The 22,480-nt window shown below is 43.7% G+C and overlaps 1 protein-coding gene across 1 annotated transcript in view; it reads left to right on the top strand.

The window, feature by feature from the left end:
• Window positions 1-22,480, top strand: part of enpp2l (ectonucleotide pyrophosphatase/phosphodiesterase 2-like) — a 56,223-nt gene that overhangs the window by 10,188 nt on the left and 23,555 nt on the right. Inside the window, exons 2-14 of the mRNA XM_056298961.1 lie at window positions 264-369; window positions 1,714-1,869; window positions 4,135-4,260; window positions 6,281-6,344; window positions 6,509-6,606; window positions 8,122-8,201; window positions 8,857-8,976; window positions 9,319-9,374; window positions 14,770-14,835; window positions 16,971-17,043; window positions 17,156-17,264; window positions 21,165-21,290; window positions 22,446-22,477. Of these exons, the coding sequence (XP_056154936.1) occupies window positions 264-369; window positions 1,714-1,869; window positions 4,135-4,260; window positions 6,281-6,344; window positions 6,509-6,606; window positions 8,122-8,201; window positions 8,857-8,976; window positions 9,319-9,374; window positions 14,770-14,835; window positions 16,971-17,043; window positions 17,156-17,264; window positions 21,165-21,290; window positions 22,446-22,477 (1,212 nt within the window). The remainder of the gene's footprint in view (window positions 1-263; window positions 370-1,713; window positions 1,870-4,134; window positions 4,261-6,280; window positions 6,345-6,508; window positions 6,607-8,121; window positions 8,202-8,856; window positions 8,977-9,318; window positions 9,375-14,769; window positions 14,836-16,970; window positions 17,044-17,155; window positions 17,265-21,164; window positions 21,291-22,445; window positions 22,478-22,480) is intronic.

The following is a 22,480-nucleotide window of genomic DNA, read 5'->3' as shown; positions in this document are numbered from 1 at the left end:
CTAGCTAGTGTTTTTAACGGTATATATTACAGTCTGTTAAACAGTATATTACACAGGCTTTCCAGAAATACCTGGCACTTCCTAAAGAAAGATTAAACAAAAAGACATGTTATCTGATTAACTGTCAGGCCTCCAGCTGCCCGAGGATATGCCCGACCACAATGTCACCATCCACCATAGTGTGTGCATAGTGTGTGTGTGTGCATGTGTGCGGGGTGGTCTTCTGAGCACGTCATAATGTTGTCGCCATGTGTTTTCTGCAGTCGGCGGTGTTGTGCTACTTCCTGTGCGCTGTGAAGCTCAGCAGCCCCTATGTGTTCCAGGCCAGCCGGCTCCCTGAGGGGGGGGACCCTCCGGTGCAGACCAAGAGTGAGAACAAAACCTTTCCCCACAGCTCCTTTCAGCACTCGTATGAGCAGATGTCAACGCCTGGATTATTGTCTAGGAACCCTACATTTCTAGCTGACCAGTTACTCTGAAAGCAGCCAGGCTCATTTCGGCGGACGGGCGCTAGCCGGGCGACCTGCTGCCCAGTTATTTAAAATCCACGATGTGACTCAGCTGTATTCAGCCGGAGCAGGCTAGCAGTGCGCTAGCAAACGACACATATAGTTTTAAAAGGACTGTAAGGAATAAACTGAAGAAAATCACAATGTGATTTTCATTTTTACTTTTCATACCGGTTATCCTGCTCTCAGGGTCGCGGGGATGCTGGAGCCTACCCCAGCAGTCATTGGGCGGACAGGCCGCCAGGCCATCACAGGGCTAAATAGTGTGTGAGAGAGTGTAGCTGAGAACTACGGCCCACACGCCCTCTCTTGAAGCCGTGTTGGCCATAATTCATAATACATGGCCTTTCATCAGGCAGTGTAGGCCACGATGAGAATCACGGCCTACACTGCCTGGTGAGAGGCTGTGTAGGCCGGGATTCTCAGCGACACTTCATAATTCTCAGCTACACTCGCACACACCATCAAACCCTCTCACGCACACATGCAGATAGTGCTTTACTATTTTATTTTATTTTCTCATTTTTATTTATCGTCATTAAACACTGAATTACTGTAGTTTTCAAGGTCGAGTATTCGTCTTGAGTTATTCTGTATTTGACGGCTTTTTTATTACTTATGTTGCGAGGACCTCAGGGCGACTTGCCGTCATTAAATTGGCAGCTAACGGGGACGCCAATAAATCCATATTCAATAAGCAGTGATGTGTTAGAATAAGGCAGGACACATTTTGTTTGAGGATAAAAGCAGTGGTGGCTGGTGCTAAAAAAAATTTTTTTGTGGGGGGGGGGGCGCAATTTACCTGACAGCTGCTTTCATGTCCACACAGTCACAGAGTTATTAAGAAGGACAATGCAGCCTATAGACCCCTGATGAAATCTATAGGCTACATTGTCCTTCTTAATAACTCTGTGACTGTGTGGACATGAAAGCAGCTGTCAGGTGTGCTGGCCCAAGGTAAATTGCATTCCCCCCCCAAAAAAATTGTTAGTACCAGCCGCCACTGATACAAGCCACTTTAAGACAAGTAGAAGTGACTCGTATACAATCTGTGACTGCCATCTAATATGTTATATGGGTGTTCTCTATAGGCTGTAACAGCAACATGTTGGGGTTTTATGCGAGACAGAGCCAGATTTGAAATCCAGTAAAAGTTCCAGATTTCAGGTAGCTGGAGTTGAGCCGTCTCCTGTCCCCTCGGCAGCTATCTTGGATTCCCTGTGGGTGAGCTCGGCGGGCAGCTGTAAAGGGCGGTGCTTTGAGCTGGAGGAGGCCCAGCCGCCCGGTTGTCGCTGTGACAACCTGTGCAAGACGTACTACAGCTGCTGCTCCGACTTCGACCAGCACTGTCTGAAAACAGGTCAGCCCCACATCCTCCACTGCCATCAGCTCCGCCTTCTTGTACTCAAGACGCCGTCTAGACGACGTTCAAGACATTTTACAGCTACGTGAAACGCACGAGCTGTGTTGTTTCCACCTTATCGATGCCAATTTGATGAAGTCTATTCATGTTTCAGTAAGGAAACAAGGCAGGTTTAGTGATGCAGCACATTTCATACACAAAGGCAATTCAAACTGCTTCTGGCGAAGGTATAAAACTCATTATATGAGAAATACAGAATACGATAAAAAAGATTCGGGATAAAAAAAAATCAGATAAAAGTTTAAAAAGGAAATTAAGGAATAAAGGTGTATGTAGAATAAAGATGGTCAAATTGCAACTCTCAGGCTAAACATTCAGTTAAAGGCAGTAAATACTTTTCTTTTTTCCTGTGGCTAACTGTTGTGTCTGTCATTATTACCATTATTATTATCACGATTGTTATTACTGATGAATTCGTCATGTTATTAATGAACAGATGAGAGTCAAGTCAGTTTTATTTGTATCGCCTAAAATCACAACTTAGTCCCAGACAGATTTACAATCACAGTTACAGTAAATACAATCTGTGACTCCACCATTTCTTATAGACCCTTGATTCCAGTGAAAGAAAAACTCCACAGGAACAAAAAGAAAAATCTTCCGAATCAGAATCAGAAATGATTTCATTGCCATGTGCATTATATGCACTAGCAATTTAGCTTGATGTTGTCGGTGCAATTAAATATGCAAGGCAAAATACTGTCTTAGATAAAATAAATTAAGTACATGGGAGACCTGTTGATTAGACTGACTGCAACAGGGAAGAAACCGCTGTTGTGGCATGAGGTTTTGGTCCTGAAGGACCTCAGCTTCGTGCCAGAGGGCAGAGTCTCAAAAAGGTGGTGTCCAGGGTGGGAGGGGTCAGCAATGATCTTCCCTGCAGAGATCACTGACTGCCGTGCTCTGGCCAACGGGGCTGATAAATTTTGCTACCATTGCGCCAAAGCAGCCCTTACCTGAGAAGGCAGCTGTCGCAGAAACAGTTGGAGAAAGAGGAAGTCGGGCTTGTGCTCTTCCGGGAGATCCAGCATCCTGTCCATGAGTTCAGGTGGCTTACTGTCACCGAGGCCTTGTAGAGAGAAAACCCCGCTGGCCCACTCAGCATCAGAAAGTTCAAAAGTTTTCAACAGATGAGCCTTGAGTGTCTCGTATTTGTGCTGCTCCAGAGGATTTTTGAGAAGGCTCACCACTCTGGTTTCTGTTGAACTCCCGAGGGCCGACACCATGTAATAGTATTTATGGGCATCTGCAGCGATTTCCCGTGACATGAACTGTGCTTCTGTCTGGGCATACCAAGCCGAGGCTGACGACTTCCAGAACTCCGGCAGCGTGAGAGAAACTGCATTAGTCGTCATGTTTGTGAAGAGCTGTCTCTGGAAACGTCCAGCAGACAAATGTCGGGGTCACCAGTGTGGAAGTTGCGAGAAAACATAGACGAACACCTTCTCTCTTTTCTCTCTTTTTGGCAATCCTGATGTGACCTGAACACGAGATGGGAGGTGGCAGCTCATCACCCTCTCCACCGAGCGAATGATGTGCTGCAGCCTGCTCTGCTCCCTGGCAGTGACAGCAGTGTACCAGACGGTGATGGAGCAGGTTAGGGTGGACTCAGTGATGGAAGTGTAGAAATGCACCATCATTGTCTGTGGCAGGTAGAATTTCTTAAGCTGCCACAGGAAGTACATCTTCTCTTGACGAGGGAACTCATGTTTGGCTCCCACTTTAGGTCCTGAGCAATGGTGGTGCCAAGGAAGCGGAATGACTCTACAGTGGTAACTGGTGAGTCACACAGGGTGGGGACTCGCCAGTTACCACTGTAGAGTCATTCCGAGGGGGCACAGGGCTGGGCTCCACCGCCATCTCCACTGCCTATTTGTAATTTGTGATATTGGGCTATACAAATAAAACTGACTTGACTTGACTTGACTGTCTTCAGGGGTTTTAGATCAAGGTTGTTCAGGCTGCACCAGGAACGCAGGTGGTCCAACTTCATCTGTAAGCGGACTGACTCATCACCCTCAGCGACGTCAGGAAAATATAATGGTAGAAAGCTCATGAAGAGCAACAGGAAGGATTCCTCTTCCATTTAATAGGTCTTGAGTGAAAACTGATTGAAAGAGCTTTTCGTCTCGTGCTGCCCAACTGGTTGATGTATTTCTGAAGTCATGTTTTATTTATTTATTTATTTATTTCCTGCCTCAGCCGGCGGGTTCGAATGCACTAAGGATCGCTGTGGTGAGGACAGGAATGAGGATCATGCCTGCCACTGTTCTGCAGACTGCATGGAGAGAGGAGATTGCTGCACCAACTACAAGTCCCTCTGCCAAGGTACCTTCACCTCCACCATAATGTACACGCCTGCTAACATCAATCTAATGCTAGCTAGCTATATCAGTTTACAAGCACATGGTACAAGTGCCAATATGATCCCTGAATGGGACAGCATTTTGAAATGAGACTCAACAGTCCTTCCTTGTATGTATGTTCAAGTAGTGCTGGGCGGTATAAAAAACAATGTGATAATTACTGGGAATGTTACAATATGGATATCTAAATCACAATGTCTGCTTACATATGTAAAATCACCATGTTTAAGACTCCAGCTGAGGTTCATCACATTGAACAGTTTGGTAATGTGAAGTATAATATCAAACCAAAACTAGCTTTCAAACAATACTCCCTCAAATGTCTTGATGCATGCTCAATAATCCAGGTAAGAAAATCCAAAAAAGGTTGAATCAGCTCATCTGCGTACAACATTTTAAATGTTGTGTCCAGATGAGCTGATCTTGATATCCAGATGACCTCGTTCGATACGCCCTCGAATATTTCACACCCCATTTTCTGAGAAATTTTAAGTCATAGATTCTCATTATCATTCATTTAGACAACAAAATTGTGTATAATGATATGACAATGTCCAAATTTCAACCCAACACAATAGCATTGGAAGGCAATAAATGATAATCAGTTATTGCCCAGCCCATGTTCAATCTGAATGCATGTATGATAAAAAATAAAGAATAGGAGGCGCTGTTGTGGTTGAGCTATTGGCCGCAAGCTGGCGGATGGCTCACGCGCCCCATCATATTTTCCCATTTTTAAAAACGAAATCTCTCCAAGTAAGAGCCATGTTTCATGTATCATTAAGTCGCCTGCAGATTTTACCCTATGGGTAAAATGCTGTCTTATGGAGGCATTTTTATGAATTTTGAACTTACCCACAGGAGCAACGTTGCTAATAATATTACCGTCAGGGTCACTCTATTGCTTCCGGTTCCACTTCCGGTGTGGGAAGATGGCGGCGCGAATTCACGTTTGCGGGGGCCTCACCCAGTACCGTCCATGTGGTGTCTTTGTCCACATTTGCGTCTAAGTTTGTCTTCATTTGATGGCTGGGAGAGCTTGGCCTGCTGCGTCGTGTGGGCCCAGGGACCACGGCCTTGCCTGGGGCTGTGCCCGAAGAGGTAACACCGAGGGCGGTCTGACAGAACGCGGCAGCGGGGCAGGCTAAGCTAACTGCTAGCCCATGCAGACCGGCAGCTCCGACAGTCACCCTGGCTGGCGTTCGTTCTCCTGGACAGTGATTTTTTTTATTTTTTTAGTTTAGATATATGTGTTAGTTTGGATATAGTATGTGTTCTTGTAGTTCTTGTAGTTTTTGGATGTGTTTTTGTCTTTGTGTTGCACTGCTGTGGGCAGGGGGAAACCATGTTTCCCTTCATTTCATGTTCGGAAGTGCATGGAATGAAATGACAAAGTGTTTCTGATTCTGATTCTATTGACAAGTTCCCATCAGACTGTCGACAGTTAGCATCTGGTTAGCGATAGCTTCATCGTAGGTGACTTACTGCTTGGAAAATCATGCGTGCTATCAACTGATGGAATTCCATCCAGGGATGGCGTTTAACTCCAACCTTATTTGAGGTGACTTTGTGTTTTGAAATGGAAAAATGGGATGGGGGTTTTGGGGAAATGAACTATCCGCCATCCTGTGGCTACATATGTCACCGCAGAATGGCCTCAGACCGGGGCACGGTTCTTTCAGAATTGGAGGTGATGATTCTTCTAGTAGCTTACGGTGATTTCTAATGATGGTGCAAGGAATAAGAGTAATGATGGCCTGCATTTTTAAATTAATAGACATTTTTCTTCCCTTTAGTTTATTATGCTAATGACACATCTTTTGGCAAGAATTGTTTTCTTACATGCTGTACATTTATTCATATAGCACATAGGTGCAAGAGAACCAAGTGTGTCTCGCCCGTCAGATAACTGACCTTATTCTGCCCCTGGTCATCCGCTAAATACAAAGACGGTAGGTGACCTCTAGATGTCTTTCCTGCAGAAGGTGAAACTCCGTGGCTTCTGGGCGAATGCGAGGAGATCAAGACCCCCGAGTGTCCAGCAGGGTGAGGTTGAATTAAATCAGTTCAATTCAATTTCCTTTAATACGAATCAGGTGTTTTTCTACAGGTGTCTTCATGATGACACCTGGACATTTAAAATCCAACACATGATTTATTCATAAATCTTGAATTCATTGCATATTGTCCTCTGCCTTCTCTCCTTTCAGCTTCATCCGTCCTCCTCTCATCATGTTGTCGCTGGACGGATTCAGAGCCTCCTACATGAAGAAAGGCAGATCCGTCATTCCTAACATGGAGAAACTCAGTAAGTCCGTCCAAACATCTTCAGTCTACAAATACTTTATAGAAACTCACTTTTATTGCCCAACTATATGTTCATATATGAGGGAATTTGACTTACCAGTTCATTGGTCTCCATTGCACAAATATACATTAACACGGGCGTCCAAGTGGCATGGCGGTCTATTCCGTTGCCTACCAACATGGGGATCGCCAGTTCGAATCCCTGTGTTACCTCCGGCTTGGTCAGGCGTCCCTAGACACAACTGGCCATGTCTGCAGTTGGGAAGCCGGATGTGGGTATGTGTCCTGGTCGCTGCCCTAGCACGTCCTCTGGTCGGTCGGGGCACCTGTTCTGGGGGGGGGAGGGGGAACTGGGGGGAATAGCGTGATCCTCCCACGTGCTACGTCTCCCTGGTGAAACTCCTCACTGTCAGGTGAAAAGAAGTGGCTGGTGACTCCACATGTATGGGAGGAGGCATGTGGTAGTCTGCAGCCCTCCACGGATCGGCTGAGGGGGGTGGAGCAGCGAGCGGGACGGCTCGGAGGAGTGGGGTAATTGGCCGGATACATTTGGGGAGAAAAAAGGGGGAGAAAAGCAAAAAAATAAAAAAAATAAAAAAATGAAATAAAAAAATCCATCTATCCATATATTATCCTATACACACACACACACACACACACTATATATATATATATATAATATACACACACACGCACATTAACACTATATATATATATATACATACACACACACATACATACATACACATTAACACAAGGTAAGACAGGAACATTGTACGAACCATGATAAGGAAAAAGTAAATGCAATAATTCTAAAAACTAAAACAGACATAATAGAAAATAAAGATGTGATATAAATAAGATAAATAAGGTTATGGCATGAGTGCAGATCTGGGTATGAGCAATACTCAGGTGTATTACAAAGGAAATGTGCTATAAGTAGTCATGATGACTCCAATTACTGAGGCATGAAGTAGGTAGAAGATAAATATATTACTGAGATGCCGAAAAATATAATGGAAATGAGATTCCATTAAAAAGCATCATATGTTGCAAATGGCTGTGCTGTTAAGTTACAGTGGTACAGTTGTGGAAACACACCTCAGACTTCTTCTTCTTCTTCATTTAGTAATTAATGTGCTAAATGAAAACAAAAACCATACAGGCACCTATTCTACTGTATGTCACCAGCAACCTGAAAAACTGAACATTTACCAATTTCTGTTATTAAATTATTAAACATTTTATTTTTTTAATTTCTTTAAATTTTTAAATTTTATTTACAAAACTTTTTTCTTTTTTTACAAACTTTTTTGATTTAAAATTGTATTAAAATTGATAAAAAAAAGTAAATGTGCGGCTGTAGAATACGTGCCGTGCTGGGCCTGCCGTGTTTCCCCATTGTAATGACCGATGTCTCATTCTGGATAGTAAAAACAGAAGTTACCGTCTGTTATTTTGTATTTTTGTGCTTTTGCAAACGGTGGATTCTCAGTCTTCATTTCTCTCCAAACAGGAAGTTGCGGTACGTCGTCGCCTTACATGCGACCCGTCTATCCTTCCAAGACCTTCCCCAACTTATACACCTTGGCCACAGTAAGTCAGAACCACGCTTTCCTGTCATTATAATGCGCCATAACTTTAACAGTGTCTTCCAAACCACGCGGTACAGGAGCGCACCGTGAGAGTTAACAGGACCCACAGATGTTAGTCACCACATACACAGCTGCTTTAGGGTCAGGATGTCTGTCAATAGAATCTGTCAATAGTTTCTTCTGTCAATAGTCAAAGAAGCCCAAAGAATCCCATTAAGCCTTGTTTTATCGTGTGTATTGATGTTACGGGTCAAACCGGCATGCTGCACAACAACCCGATGTCATCGCTCAAGCTGGTTGGTCCCATCAATGCTTACATCAGATTTAAAAATCATTTTTACAAAGTACGCAGAAGAATTAGTTGAAGAATAAATAATATTAATTATCCGCCTCATCTCACTAACCAGCATCCATCTCCTTTATTTTTCAACCAGTTCTGGGTATTTTATTCCTCCACATTTTTATTCTTTGATATATTTTTTTTAAAGTTGCTTTTATCTTATTTAGTGTTTTTAAAAAAAAAATTTTTTTTTAATTAAATGTCTTTTTATGCCTTATGTAAAGCATGCTGAATTGCCATTATTAATTTTATTGTTAGATTAAATGTGAATATTGCTTTAATTGCCGGATTAAGTGTGAATATGATCCTCCTGCAGGGGCTTTATCCAGAATCCCATGGGATTGTGGGTAACACCATGCATGACCCCGTGTTTAATGCCACCTTCAACCTGCGAGGCCGCGAGAAACTCAACCACCGCTGGTGGGGGGGGCAGCCGGTGGGTATCTGCACCTCCCCTGAATAAGACACATGCACCACTTACGATTCACCGCTCGTCTCAGAAGATTTATTACGACTCCACTTTATCAGGATCTGAGATGGTCACTTCTGTGGTACCCCTGGTTTAATTGTGTCTGTGTTACACGCCTGAATTTATCTGGTTTGTTTTACACTGTGGTTGCACTGGTCAGATCCCAGTAACCAACAGTAGAAGACTGTGGTTGCACTGGTCAGATCCCAGTAACCAACAGTAGTGATGTCATTAATAGATACCACAAGGAAATGATGATTAAATATCGGTTTTGAATGTGAGCCTCCTCTGTTGTGTTCTGTATTTTAGATTTGGGTCACAGCAGAAAAACAGGGAGTGAAAGCAGCCACCTTCTTCTGGCCGTGGTGAGTTCTGCTTAGAACCTAGTCCTGCTGTCACTGACACCGAATTCATACGTCTACACAGCAAACCTCCATAACCTGCAGTACACCCTCTGTCTTTGAATGTGGCGATGGTTGAACACACACACACACACACACACACACGTTCAGATATAACAAGAACGCTGAAAAGAAGACGAGCCCAGTGTGAATGCAGCAGATCTGCAGAGCAGAAACAGAGAAGAAGAAACGAGCTCAACAGAAGTGGATGTAGAAAGAGACAGGAGTAGAAACTAAAACAGCTGTCTGACAGTTTAGACCATCCTGTTCTGCTCAGACACAGAGCATCAGCACACCTGATGAGTTCAGTTCAGTACAATTCAATCATTATTTTTCACAAATCACAGAAGCAATGAAGCCTCTGGAGGACTTTGCATTGACAGAGAAGTTAAAACATCAGGTGGACTAAACTGGATAAGCGTATCAGTGAAGATAAGAGCATCTGTATCGTAAAAAACATTAGCGTGATGCTGATAAAAGCAGGTGTTTACTGTCAATTTTAAATAATTCAAAATTGAGGTGGAAAGTGAAGTGTTTTGATTGGTTATAAAGTAAGTGGTGGCCGATGGAGCCTGCCGTGACACTTATTCTCTTTTTTTGTTACATTCAGTCATTAAAACTGCAATTAGATAGCAGATCCTGAAGTTATTGTCCTTTTGTGCCTCATGAGAGAACAGGTATGTAGGGATAACGCCTCTCCGGGAGCAGGTCTGACCTGTAAACTGTGCGCAGGGGAAAGTGGAGTTTGGCTAAAAACCAAATGTGGTTACGGAATCCTGAATTCCTGGAAGCGCTGCAGACTTTGTTGACACACCGAAGCTGAACGAGCGTCAGAAACTCATCAGACTTTGACATTTACCCAACAAACCACGATGGAACTGTTGTCACGAGATTGATAATGAGTAAGACAACATGAGTTTTGTTAGTCAGCTAAAAACTAAACACATCATAATAGTTTCAATCCAGGATCTATCCCGGCAAACCCCAAAATACCTATATTATATTATATTATGATATGATATGATATGATATGATATGATATGATATGATATGATATGATATGATATGATATGATATGCCTGCCACCCAGTGACTGCTGGGATAGGCTCCAGCATCCCCCGTCCCTGAGAGCAGGATAAGCAGTTTGGATAATGGATGGATGTATTATATTATATTATATTATATTATATTATATTATATTATATTATATTATTTTATATTATATTATATTATATCACATTATATTACATTATATTATTTTATATTATATTATGTTATATTGTATTATATATTATATTATATTAAATTACATTATATTATATATTATATTATATTACATTATATTATATTATATAGTATTATATCACATTATATTATGTTATATTATATTATATTATATTATATTATATTATATAACAGTCCGTGGTTGGGGTGGGTGGGATCTCTGCTGAGTTTGAGACCCCTTCGAAAGCAGCGTTTGTGATAAACGTCTTTTATGGCTGGGAGCTGGGTACCGGTGATATGCTGGGCCGCCTTGACGACCCGCTGCACAGCTTTCTGGAGCCTTTTCCTTTGCCTTCGCCACCTCTCTCTTCGCTTTATGCTGCATCTCCCTGTACTCCTGTCTACTTTCTTCACCTCTCTGACTATCCCACTTCTTTGCCAGCCTCTTCCTCTGTATACTTTGCTGTACGTCCTCATTCCACCACCAAGTCTCCTTGTCTTCTTCCTCTGTCCAGATCAATAATGATCAATAAAGGTTACCGATAGGTGATCACAGATGATCAGTACATATTGATAAGTGGTAATGGTTACTGACATTTGAAAACACATCCAAAGCGCTGCAAGGCCAATTTGAATCCACACATGTTGTATGAGCTAATGAGCACGAGGTCGCTCCTCACATCCTGAGAGACTGACAATAGTCCTACACACACACACACACACACACACACACACACACACACACACACACACAGATAATGGCACCACACAGTCACATATAACAGAGGGTATTGTAGGCTCAGCAGACAAGACAACAGTGAGCCGGGCTCATTACCCCCCCCCCCCCACACACACACACACACACTCCCTTTGGTAGCTAGCACTAGCTGTTTGTGAAGAGAGGAAAAAAACACACTTTTGCTGTCTAATTGTTGAATTTACGACTTTTTCAATTGCTCGAAAACAATCCTGGAATAATAACCTACGTTGTCAAAACGTCACAACATGGACTCATTTAGCTGTAACACCACAACTGCTACGATCGCTTCCACACAAAATACAAATGTAAAACACGTGTCCACAACACGGTAAACACCAGCGTCTGACAGCATCATCATGGCTTCTGTAATCCTCACGTGCACATGCACGTACAGTCATGACACCCTCCTCCGTATACAAACCAGTAAAACCAGCCGTCAGCAGACGGACACCGTGATGGGGAGGAGATGTGATGTGGAGGTGATGTGATGTGGAGGTGATGTGATGTGGAGGAGATGTGATGTGGAGGAAATGTGATGTGGAGGTGATGTGGAGGAGATGTGATGTGGAGGAAATGTGATGTGGAGGTGATGTGATGTGGAGGTGATGTGATGTGGAGGAGATGTGATGTGGAGGAAATGTGATGTGGAGGTGATGTGGAGGAAATGTGATGTGGAGGAGATGTGATGTGGAGGAAATGTGATGTGGAGGTGATGTGGAGGAAATGTGATGTGGAGGTGATGTGGAGGAAATGTGATGTGGAGGAAATGTGATGTGGAGGTGATGTGGAGGTGATGTGGAGGAGATGTGATGTGGAGGTGATGTGATGTGGAGGTGATGTGATGTGGAGGAAATGTGATGTGGAGAAAATGTGATGTGGAGAAAATGTGATGTGGAGGAAATGTGATGTGGAGGTGATGTGGAGGAGATGTGATGTGGAGGTGATGTGGAGGAAATGTGATGTGGAGGTGATGTGGAGGAAATGTGATGTGGAGGAGATGTGATGTGGAGGAAATGTGATGTGGAGGTGAGGTGATGTGGAGGTGATGTGGAGGAAATGTGATGTGGAGGTGATGTGGAGGAAATGTGATGTGGAGGTGATGTGGAGGAAATGTGATGTGGAGGTGATGTGGAGGAAATGTGATGTGGAGGTGATGTGGAGGAAATGTGATGTGGAGGAGATGTGATGTGGAGGAAATGTGATGTGGAGGTGATGTGGAGGAAATGTGATGTGGAGGAAATGTGATGTGGAGGTGATGTGGAGGAAATGTGATGTGGAGGAAATGTGATGTGGAGGTGATGTGGAGGAAATGTGATGTGGAGGAGATGTGATGTGGAGGTGATGTTTTGTCCAAACCGAGAAGAGAGACTGGATGAGCAGTGAGACATGGCAGTCACATTTACATGATCTTTACAGTATTTCTTTTACGTGACAGTAATTTGTTAGTTAAAGGGTTAAAGGGGGGCCTCCGCGGCGTGTTGAAATCCTTTAACGCACACCTTGTCGTGGATTATCCCGTTTATACCAGGCTCACTTACCAAAGAATTAAAATAAAAGCCTTCGCTTATTTTCGTCTAGCGTTTTGAACTCAGAACGAAACAGTTATGAAGCCAAAATTTAGTGGCTAAGCTCACTTTGAATGTTTGGGGTGCTTGCTACTGATTCAGCCTGTTGCTGTGGTTACATAGAACAGCGCGTTGCTATGGTAACGTAGAACAATGTGTTGCTATGGTTACATAGAACAGTGTTGCTATGGTTATATAGAACAGTGCGTTCCTATGGTTATATAGAAGTGTGTTGCTATGGTAACGTAGAACAATGTGTTGCTATAGTTACATAAAACAGCGTGTGGCTATGGTAATGTAGAACAATGTGTTGATATGGTTACATAGAACAGTGTTGCTATGGTTATATAGAACAGTGCGTTCCTATGGTTATATAGAAGTGTGTTGCTATGGTTACATAGAATAGTGTGCTGCTATGGTTACATAGAACAGCCTGTTGCTATGGTTACATAGACCAATGTGCTGCTATGGTTACATAGAACAGCCTGTTGCTATGGTTACGTAGACCAATGTGCTGCTATGGTTACATAGAACAGCCTGTTGCTATGGTTACGTAGACCAATGTGCTGCTATGGTTACATAGAGACCTGATGTCCAGCGTATGAATTTAAAACAATCATTAAAGTTGAGCCGACCTACACGTGTATTATACGCTTTTAACGCACAGCCTCCAGCCAATCAGAGACCAGTATTGTCTGTGGCCATGGTATAATTAAGTAATATCACACGAGAGGGAGTGCTGATGTTCAGCATAACAGCGCTCCCTCTCGTGTGATATTGCTTTTACACAACAGTTCTACAATCACCACTTATTAGTTGACAGCAATAATAAGCGACAACAGATCCACGATTTGTCTGTTTATTTAATAATTTATTTAGCTCCACCAACAAATAGTTCCACGACTGCACTCTTGAACTTGGACTGTTGCCAGGCAACCTGAACGCAAACATTTTCCTGCGCCGCTTGCTACTTTGTATAGGTCTACGCGTGTTACCGCTGGCTAGCTACTTTGTATCGTGTGCGTTAATCCGGACGTCTCCGTTTATGGTGCAACCGGCGAACTAAGAGTCTGTCGACACCGACGGCCGCTTGGGTGGCGTGTGTGACTCGTTTCCGGCTCTCGGTGGATGGTCTCCAGTAACTTACGTTAACGACCATTAATGAAGCCTAATTAACGGTATTAATAGAACACCTGTGCGGGGGAGTGACACATGTAGTTAAAAGTCCCAGTGCTGTGGTACTGAATAGCAGCACTCATGGGATGCCTCCTGTCCAGTCAAATGACTTGGTTGGAACCTACTGTTGTATAACGCAGTAAAGGTTTCTGTAGAGTTTGTGTGTCTTCACTGACAGCAGCAGTAGACGTGGTAGGTCTGTAGACGTATGACAGTACGGTGGAGGTCATCAGGCGTGTTTGGTGTGTAGCGTAAAGGACGATGGCTGACCAGCTCAGACTGACGATGGGGCTTCTCACGCTGTCTGTCTTTATTCATGCAGCGATAAAGATACACATTTCCGTCTGGTGAGATCGTTGCACTCATTGACAAATTCATTTAATTTTGAAATAAGAGTTGAACATTTTGATGCTTTAAGGTCATGGAGTGTTGAACTGTTGTATCAACTCTTGATTTCCAATCTCCAATAGAAAGCGTGGGCCTACATCATCGTCCAACTTCTCATCTGCATGTGCACCACGTGTTTACTTTTCCATTACAGGAATGGGAGACTCTGCATGTGTGTGTGTGTGTGTGTGGTGACAGCTGGTCATCAGAGGACCGCTGGTTTTTAAAGGATCCATGTTGTTTGCAGGGTGATTCCGCTGGAACGAAGGATTTTGACCATCCTGCGGTGGCTCCACCTGCCCGAGGAACAGCGGTGAGTCTCCCACGCAGCCTTTTACACAAGACTTACACAAAACCACAAATTTGACACAATCCCACATGTAACTCTTGCTTTTCGTTGTGTTCACACCATGACTGCACAAAGGTGGTCATGGGTGGGGCGTCCGGGTGGCGTAGCGATCTACTCCGTTGCCTGCCAACATGGGGAAGGCCGTTCAAACCCTGTATTGCCTCCGGCTTGGTTGGCGTCCCTACAGACACAATTGGACATGTCTGCGGGTGGGGAGCCGGATGTGGGTGTGTGTCCTGGTCGCTGCACTAGCGCCTCCTCTGGTCGGTCAGGGTGCCTGTTGGCTGGGGGGAATAGCGTGATCCTCCCACGCGCTACATCCCCCTGGTGAAACACCTCACTGTCAGGTGAAAAGAAGCGGCTGGCGACTCCACCTGTATCGAAGGAGGCATGTGGTAGTCTGCAGCCCTCCCCGGATCGGCAGAGGGGGTGGGGCAGCGAGACGGCTTGGCAGAGTGCGGTAATTGGCCAAGTGCAATTGGGGAGAAAAGGGGGGGGGGGTCCAAAAAAAAAGAGAAGAAGGTCATGGGTCACAGGGCCGTAAAGTTAAAGGACGAATCTGTTATTCATTTGACTGTATGGAAATAATAATAATAATAATAATAATAGTAATAATAATAAATATAATAGTAATAATAATAATAATAATAATAAATATAATAATAATAATAATAAATATAATAATAATAATAATAAATATAATAGTAATAATAATAATAATAATGATAATAATAATGATAATAATAATAATAAATATAATAGTAATAATAATAATAATAGTAATAATAATAATAATAATAAATATAATAATAATAATAATAATAAATATAATAGTAATAATAATAATAATAAATATAATAATAATAATAATAAATATAATAGTAATAATAATAATAATAGTAATAATAATCATAATAATAATAATAATAAATATAATAGTAATAATAATAATAGATATAATAATAATAATAATAATAATAAATATAATAGTAATAATAATAATAATAAATATAATAGTAATAATAATACTAATAATAAATATAATAATAATAATAATAAATATAAATATAATAGTAATAATAATAATAATCATAATAAATATAATAGTAATAATAATATAGAAATAGAGCTATAGTTACGTATATACATGAAGCGTTTCAGAAGGAGAATAAGTGTGTCGCGTCTCTGCCTGACGGTCATTTAAAATACAGGCCTGGTATGTTTTGACCTTTTCAGCCGTGACTGAACAAACCTGTAAAAGCAGCGGAAACCACTTCTAGCTGCGTTTGAAACGTTCACCTCTAACTGGAGCTTTGTGTTTCAACACGTGTCCTGATAATAAAGCAGCACAGCAGTGTGATAAACGGACCGGTCCGGGGCGGGTCAGCGGATGACACTGAGCTACACTGCAGACTTTCAGGCTGACGATGATGATGATGATGATGATGTCAGGCCGCTTTCCAATACCTCTTTTCCACTACATGGTACCGACTTGACCTGACTCGACCCGACTCGCTTCTGTGTCGTTTTCCATGACCATAACAGGACCCCCCTCATCCTTTTTCAGCTCTCCATTTTTTCCCCATTTCAAAATGTCCTTTGAAGATAAGTCCACTTGGTAATTTCTAAATGCCGGGTGATTTCCCATGCAGCCATTGATGACACAGTGACGCGTTTCGCTGACCGATCAGAGGTCTGCGTCGATTTTGGTACCCGCTCCAGTTTTTTTGGAACCTCGACAAAGGCGGCACCAGAGAAGTAACAGTTACCAAAATGCCGGTACTTTCCAGTAATGGAAAATGGAAAAAAGGGCGAGTCGAGTCAAGTCGAGTCGAGTCGAGTCGGGTGGAGCCGGTACCACGTAGCGGGAAAGGGGCATGAGATGCAGTCTGTCTGTGCTGAGGAGAAAGAGGCTTGGTGAAGTGACGACTCTATTTGTTTAATGGCTGATAAATGTGTCTGTCCTCCGTCAGTCGGAGTAAAGGTCAGAGTCATGGCGGTGGAGGCGGAGCCGCAGGTGGTGGTCAGTTGTTAATGTTGTGTTGGTTTCTGTATGGGTGTCTTATTAATCTCTCTGATTTGTGTGTGTGTGTGTCCAGACCGTACGTCTACGCTGTGCATTCAGAACAACCCGACACCTTCGGACATCGACTGGGACCTCTCAGCAATGAGGTGTGTGTTTATCTGTTGTGAATACGGAGAGGGGGGGCGGGGTAGCCAGTCGACAAGACTTGAATAAAAAGAACTGACTTCAGGTGACCAGTTTTGCTTGTGTCCCTCTCAGCTGGACAACCCGCTGAGAGACATCGACAACGTCATTGGCCAGCTGATGAACGGGCTGAAACAGATGAACCTTCATCGCTGTGTCAACATCATCATCGTAGGAGACCACGGTAGGGCTGTGAGATGAAACCCAAGCAGGGTGGGGTCGGTGAGGTGGGAGTTCATTGAATGAGTGGCGTCCAGGTCAGATGACATGGGCAGACAAAAACAGATGAACGACGGGTCTTCCGGCAACGGGAGCTTGTCCTACGTGCTCTAAACGCGAATAACAGGAAGTTCGTTATGGCGCAGTGCTGAGAGGCCGCAAGTTTTGGGCTCAGCTGCCAGCTTGTAATTGATCCTGCACTACTACCAGAATTTTATTCAAAGACAAGCAACACGTATATAAAAGTACTGGTTTATAAAAAAATGTCACGAAACGGAGGCAAAAAAAGACGAAAGTAAATCACGACATGAGGACGAACATTCGGAGGGCCAAGAAATAAACGACGCCGTGGCCGCCATGGATGACGGCCTCGGCGAAGGAGATGGCGAAATATGAGACTCAGGTGAGAATAGTAATCAAGATCTCATGAAAGCCATGATGTCCTTTAAGAGAGGACTCTAAGAAAACTGATGTGATGAAACATCAGTTATTGATGTAAGAAAGCAGGTACAGGAATGCACAGGGCGCATGAGGAACAACGGATTTCTTTATTTCCCCCCCACCTTTTTCTCCCCCCAATTGTACCCGGCTAATTACCCCACTCTTCCAAGCCGTCCCGGTCACTGCTCCACCCCCTCTGCCGATCCAGAGTCGCCAGCCGCTCCTTTTCACCTGACAATGAGGAATTTCACCAGGGGGCCTAGGGACGTAGTGCGGGGCAGGATCACGCTGTTTCCCCCAGTTCCCCCTCCCCCTGAACAGGCCCCCCCGACCGACCAGAGGAGGCGCTAGTGTAGCGACCAGGACACATACCCACACCCGGCTTCCCACCTGCAGACACAGCCAATTGTGTCTGTAGGGACGCCTGATCAAGCCAGCGGTAACACGGGGATTCGAACCGGCGATCCCTGTGTTGGTAGGCAACAGAATAGACTGCCATGCTGCCAGAACAATGGATTTCTGACACTGAAGACAACGTTAATGGGCTAATATCCAAAGTCAGCACATTGGAAAGCACCGTTACCAACAAAGTGGAGGACTTGGAATGCAGAAGCCGACGGATCAACACAAGACTGGTGGGTTGCTGGAGAAGGCAGAGGGCCAGGATGCAATTACATTCCTGGAAAAGTGGCTACCGGAAGCTCTGGGACTGAAACTGCGGGCGGTCTTGGTAATTGAGTGGGCTCACGGAACCGGCGCCCCGCCAAAGAACTCGTGCGAGAACAATTATTATGAAGTCCTTGACATTTAAAGACAGGGAGTGGCGATGGCCTGGCGGCCTGTCCAGGGTGTCTCCCTGCCTGCAGCCCAACGACTGCTGAGATAAGCTCCAGCATCCCTACGACCCTGATAGCAGGAGAAGCGGTTCGGATAATGGATGGATGGGAGAGGTCAGTTAGAGCTAAAGAGTAGGGAATAACTAAAGGTGAGAGATAGACGGTTCCTCGTAGTGCGTGGGCCCGTTTTGCCTATAACTGGTAGTTATAGAGTGGGAGAGGAGGGAGGTGTTAAGTGGACACGGGCTCCGCTAGGGATTCGGGGTGGGTTTTATTTTTTTAAGTTATTTTTGTCTTTCTTTTCAACTTTTTGTTTTGTGTTTTCAATCAGGGTGGACGCCACATTCATAGATTTTTTTTTTAGATAAACAAATTGCCTTGTATTTTGAATGCAACACTTCCCAAACATCTGCTAGCACAAAATGGGAGGCATTTAAGGCATTTATTAGCGGTCAGATAACTTGTTTTACCAGCTCAAAAAAAAAAAAGAAGAGTGCCCAACTTGAAATGAAGACATTAGATGAGAAAATAACAGAACTAGAAACAGATATCTACCAAAACAGGCCCAGCTCTATCGATGCACATGCAAAACTACTCCTACGTAGATCACAGTGTAATGAACTGTCAGCTAACAAAGCAGCTGTCAGCTTAATGAGACTCAAGCAGTCCTACTATAACCAGGGAGAAAAGCTTGGGAAACTTTTAGCATGACAACAACAAACAGAAAGGTCTCTTAACTGCATTGGAATGCCACATGGTAGAACTATAGTGGACCCAACAGAGATTAATGAGGCCTTCAGGGTCTTCTATGGGAAATTGTATAGTTCAGAGTGCTCTTCTAGCCTGAATCTGTAGACACAATTCCTAAACAACTGTCATGTTCCTAGAATTTCTGAAGAGAAGAGTAGAGCAGTAAAGGGAGAATTATCCAAACTGAAAATAGCAGAAGTGATCGGCTGTATGCAGGCTGGAAAAGCAGCGGGTCCACATGGCATCCCTGTAGATCAGCGTTACTCTTTACGGGACTCTTGAGACCTTGTTTTGCGCCTCATATAGATCCGCCGATAACAATAAGAACACAGCTATAACTTACTTCTATAGGTTCCGTTTGTGTCCCGTTTTAGCACATTGAAATGAATTATCCAGCAGTTGGCAGCATACTGAAGATACGTCAAAGTACGCAGGCTACGTAACAGCGTGGGATCGTGGGTAGACGTATAGCCCATGTGTGTAGCTTTGTATTTGCGAAATGTTTTGCAAGCTCTGTGGCTCTTTGAGGAATGGTCTTACTCGTAAGTGGCTCTCCTAAGAAAATTAGTGAGTACCACTGCTATAGATACTTGTAAAAAATGTCAGTCTAAATTACTTTCACATCTTTTGGAGATGTTTCAGAAGTCCTTAAGGAGCGGTCTTCTCCCCGCATCCATGAGGGATGCCCTCAACACATTACTTCCAAAACCAGGAAAACCAAACATAAATGTGAAGATATGTGCCCAGTTAGCCTCTTACATTCAGATACAAAAACACTTTGCAAAGTTCTTGCAAGAAGATTGGAGGGCTTGCTTCCTCGGGTGGTGGGAGAGGACTAAGATGGATTTATTCGAGGTAGACGGGGCTTTCACAATGTCTGGCGAGTGCTTAATATTTTACACAGCGGGAGAGGGGCGACAGACACGGCCTTACTCTCACTTGATGCAGAGAAGACCTTTGACCGTGTTGAATGGCCTCATCCGTTTGAGGCGCTTACCTGCTTTGGCTTTAGGGATACATTTTGTAAATGGGTTAGATTGCTTTGTACTGGGCTCACTTCACAAGTTTTGACCAATAATGTGGTCTCTAAACCTTTTATTAGCTCTAGACGTTGCCTGTAAGGCAGTCCTTTATCACCATTGCTATTTATTCTTGCAATAGAACCCTTTGCTATAGCGGTGAGGATGTATAGTGACATTTATGGAATTTGAGGAGGTCATTTAAAAAACAGAATAGCACTCTTTGCCGATGATATAATCTTGCTCCTAACAAATCTAAACAGTTCTATCCCTGTACAAAGTTAACCATTCAGAATCATCTGTAATGTTACTTAATGACTTAGAGAGGAAGAATAGCCGTGTTTATGCTTAGAGAGGAAGAATAGCCATGTTTATGCTTAGAGAGGAAGAATAGCCATGTTTATGCTTAGAGAGGAAGAATAGCCATGTTTATGCTTAGAGAGGAAGAATAGCCATGTTTATGCTTAGAGAGGAAGAATAGCCATGTTTATGTTTCTACTTTCAACCCAACATATACTTTCACATTTCTGGGGTATAAATATTGTCCCTGAGGTGAATAAGATCGCTCAGATAAATTATGACCCAATTCTGGAAGCTACTGCCTCATCAGTAGAATGTTGGACCTCTTTACTTATCTCAATGATTGGCAGTATAAATATTCTAAAGACGAACATACTCCCTGAATTTATCTGTTTGTTCCAGAATATACCCCTGCCACCTCCCTCGTCTTTGTTTACCGGTGTTAAGAAATTGTTTACCAGCCTTATCTGGCAAAATAAAGGCCCCAGACTCCGTCTGTCTGTGCTTTGTGTGTGGTAGGAATGGACGAGGCCCACTGTGACCGGACCGAGTTCCTCAGCAGTTATCCGCTCAACATCCATGAGATAATACTGATTCCAGGATCCCTGGGCCGGATACGACCCCGCGACCCCAAATCCACCACATGTAAGTCCGACCCCAGACCCCGGGGACAGACAATCATCACAGAAGACCACCAGACACAATTTGCTTCATTATGATATCATCAGAGTCTTTTCTTCTCATGCGATTAACGCGGTTATTTCAGTTGTGACAGGAGACTTGGTGGTAACACTTTAGATTACAGCTCCTAATTACGGTGTAATTATTTTGTAATTATGGGTTACTTGTAAAATCATTATGGGGTGTAGCACTGTACTTACAGGAGAATACAACAAGAAGTCTGCAAATAAAGGGGCAACAATTTTTGTAATTATGAAGGACTTAAGAATTAATTATGGAGCATGTTTACGAATCAAAACCGCTATATGCCGGCAGCCATACCAACATGTACCCTGGCTCTGCCAAATGACGGAAGTTAAGCGGGTTTGGGCTTGGCTAGGACTTGGATAGGAGACCGCCTGGGAAAACTGACTTTGCTGCCGGAAGTGGTGTTGGTGGGCCAGTAGGGGGCAGTCTTCCCTCTGGTCCTAATAATAGCAACACCTATCAAATCCCAGTGCTCCAGTGCGGTGACGGGGACACGGTGCTGTAGGAGATGCCGTCCTTCGGGTGGGATGTTAACCGAGGTCCTGACCCACTGTGGTCGTTAAAGATCCCATGGCACTTATCGCAAAGAGTAGGGGGTTCCCCGGTGTCCTGGCAGAATTCCCAACCTGGCTCTCTCCATCTGGCCACCTAATCACCCCCCCCCCCCATGTAACTGGCCCAATGATTCCTCCCTCTCCACCTCAAACCGATGTGTGGTGAGCGTTCTGGCGCAAAATGGCTGCCGTGCATCCACCCAGGTGGTGCTGCACGTTGGTGGTGGTTGAAGTGAGTTACCCCCTTCAGTGTGAAGCACTTTGGGTGTCTAGAAAAACACTATAAATACACAATTATTATTATTATTATTGAGTGAAGGAATAATCAGAGCAATAGTAAATGGTTTGTGTCGTATTAATTGTTTTTTTAATGCAAATCTGAAACTTCAGTGGGGGGGGGGGGTCTATAAGGACAGCGTATGTGAGGCGTCTGTGTGCTGTGAGCTCGGCTGTCGCCCCGAATTCTGCTTTTCAACACGTTTTGCTGATTTCAGCAGGAAACGATGTGACACGCTCACCTTTATCTTCCCTTTTCCAGATGACCCCAAAACAGTGGTGGCGAACCTCACCGTG

Source organism: Lampris incognitus, chromosome 18 (assembly GCF_029633865.1).
Source record: "Lampris incognitus isolate fLamInc1 chromosome 18, fLamInc1.hap2, whole genome shotgun sequence".
Taxonomy (NCBI): Eukaryota; Metazoa; Chordata; class Actinopteri; order Lampriformes; family Lampridae; genus Lampris; species Lampris incognitus.
This window is presented reverse-complemented; position numbering and strand designations above follow the sequence as displayed.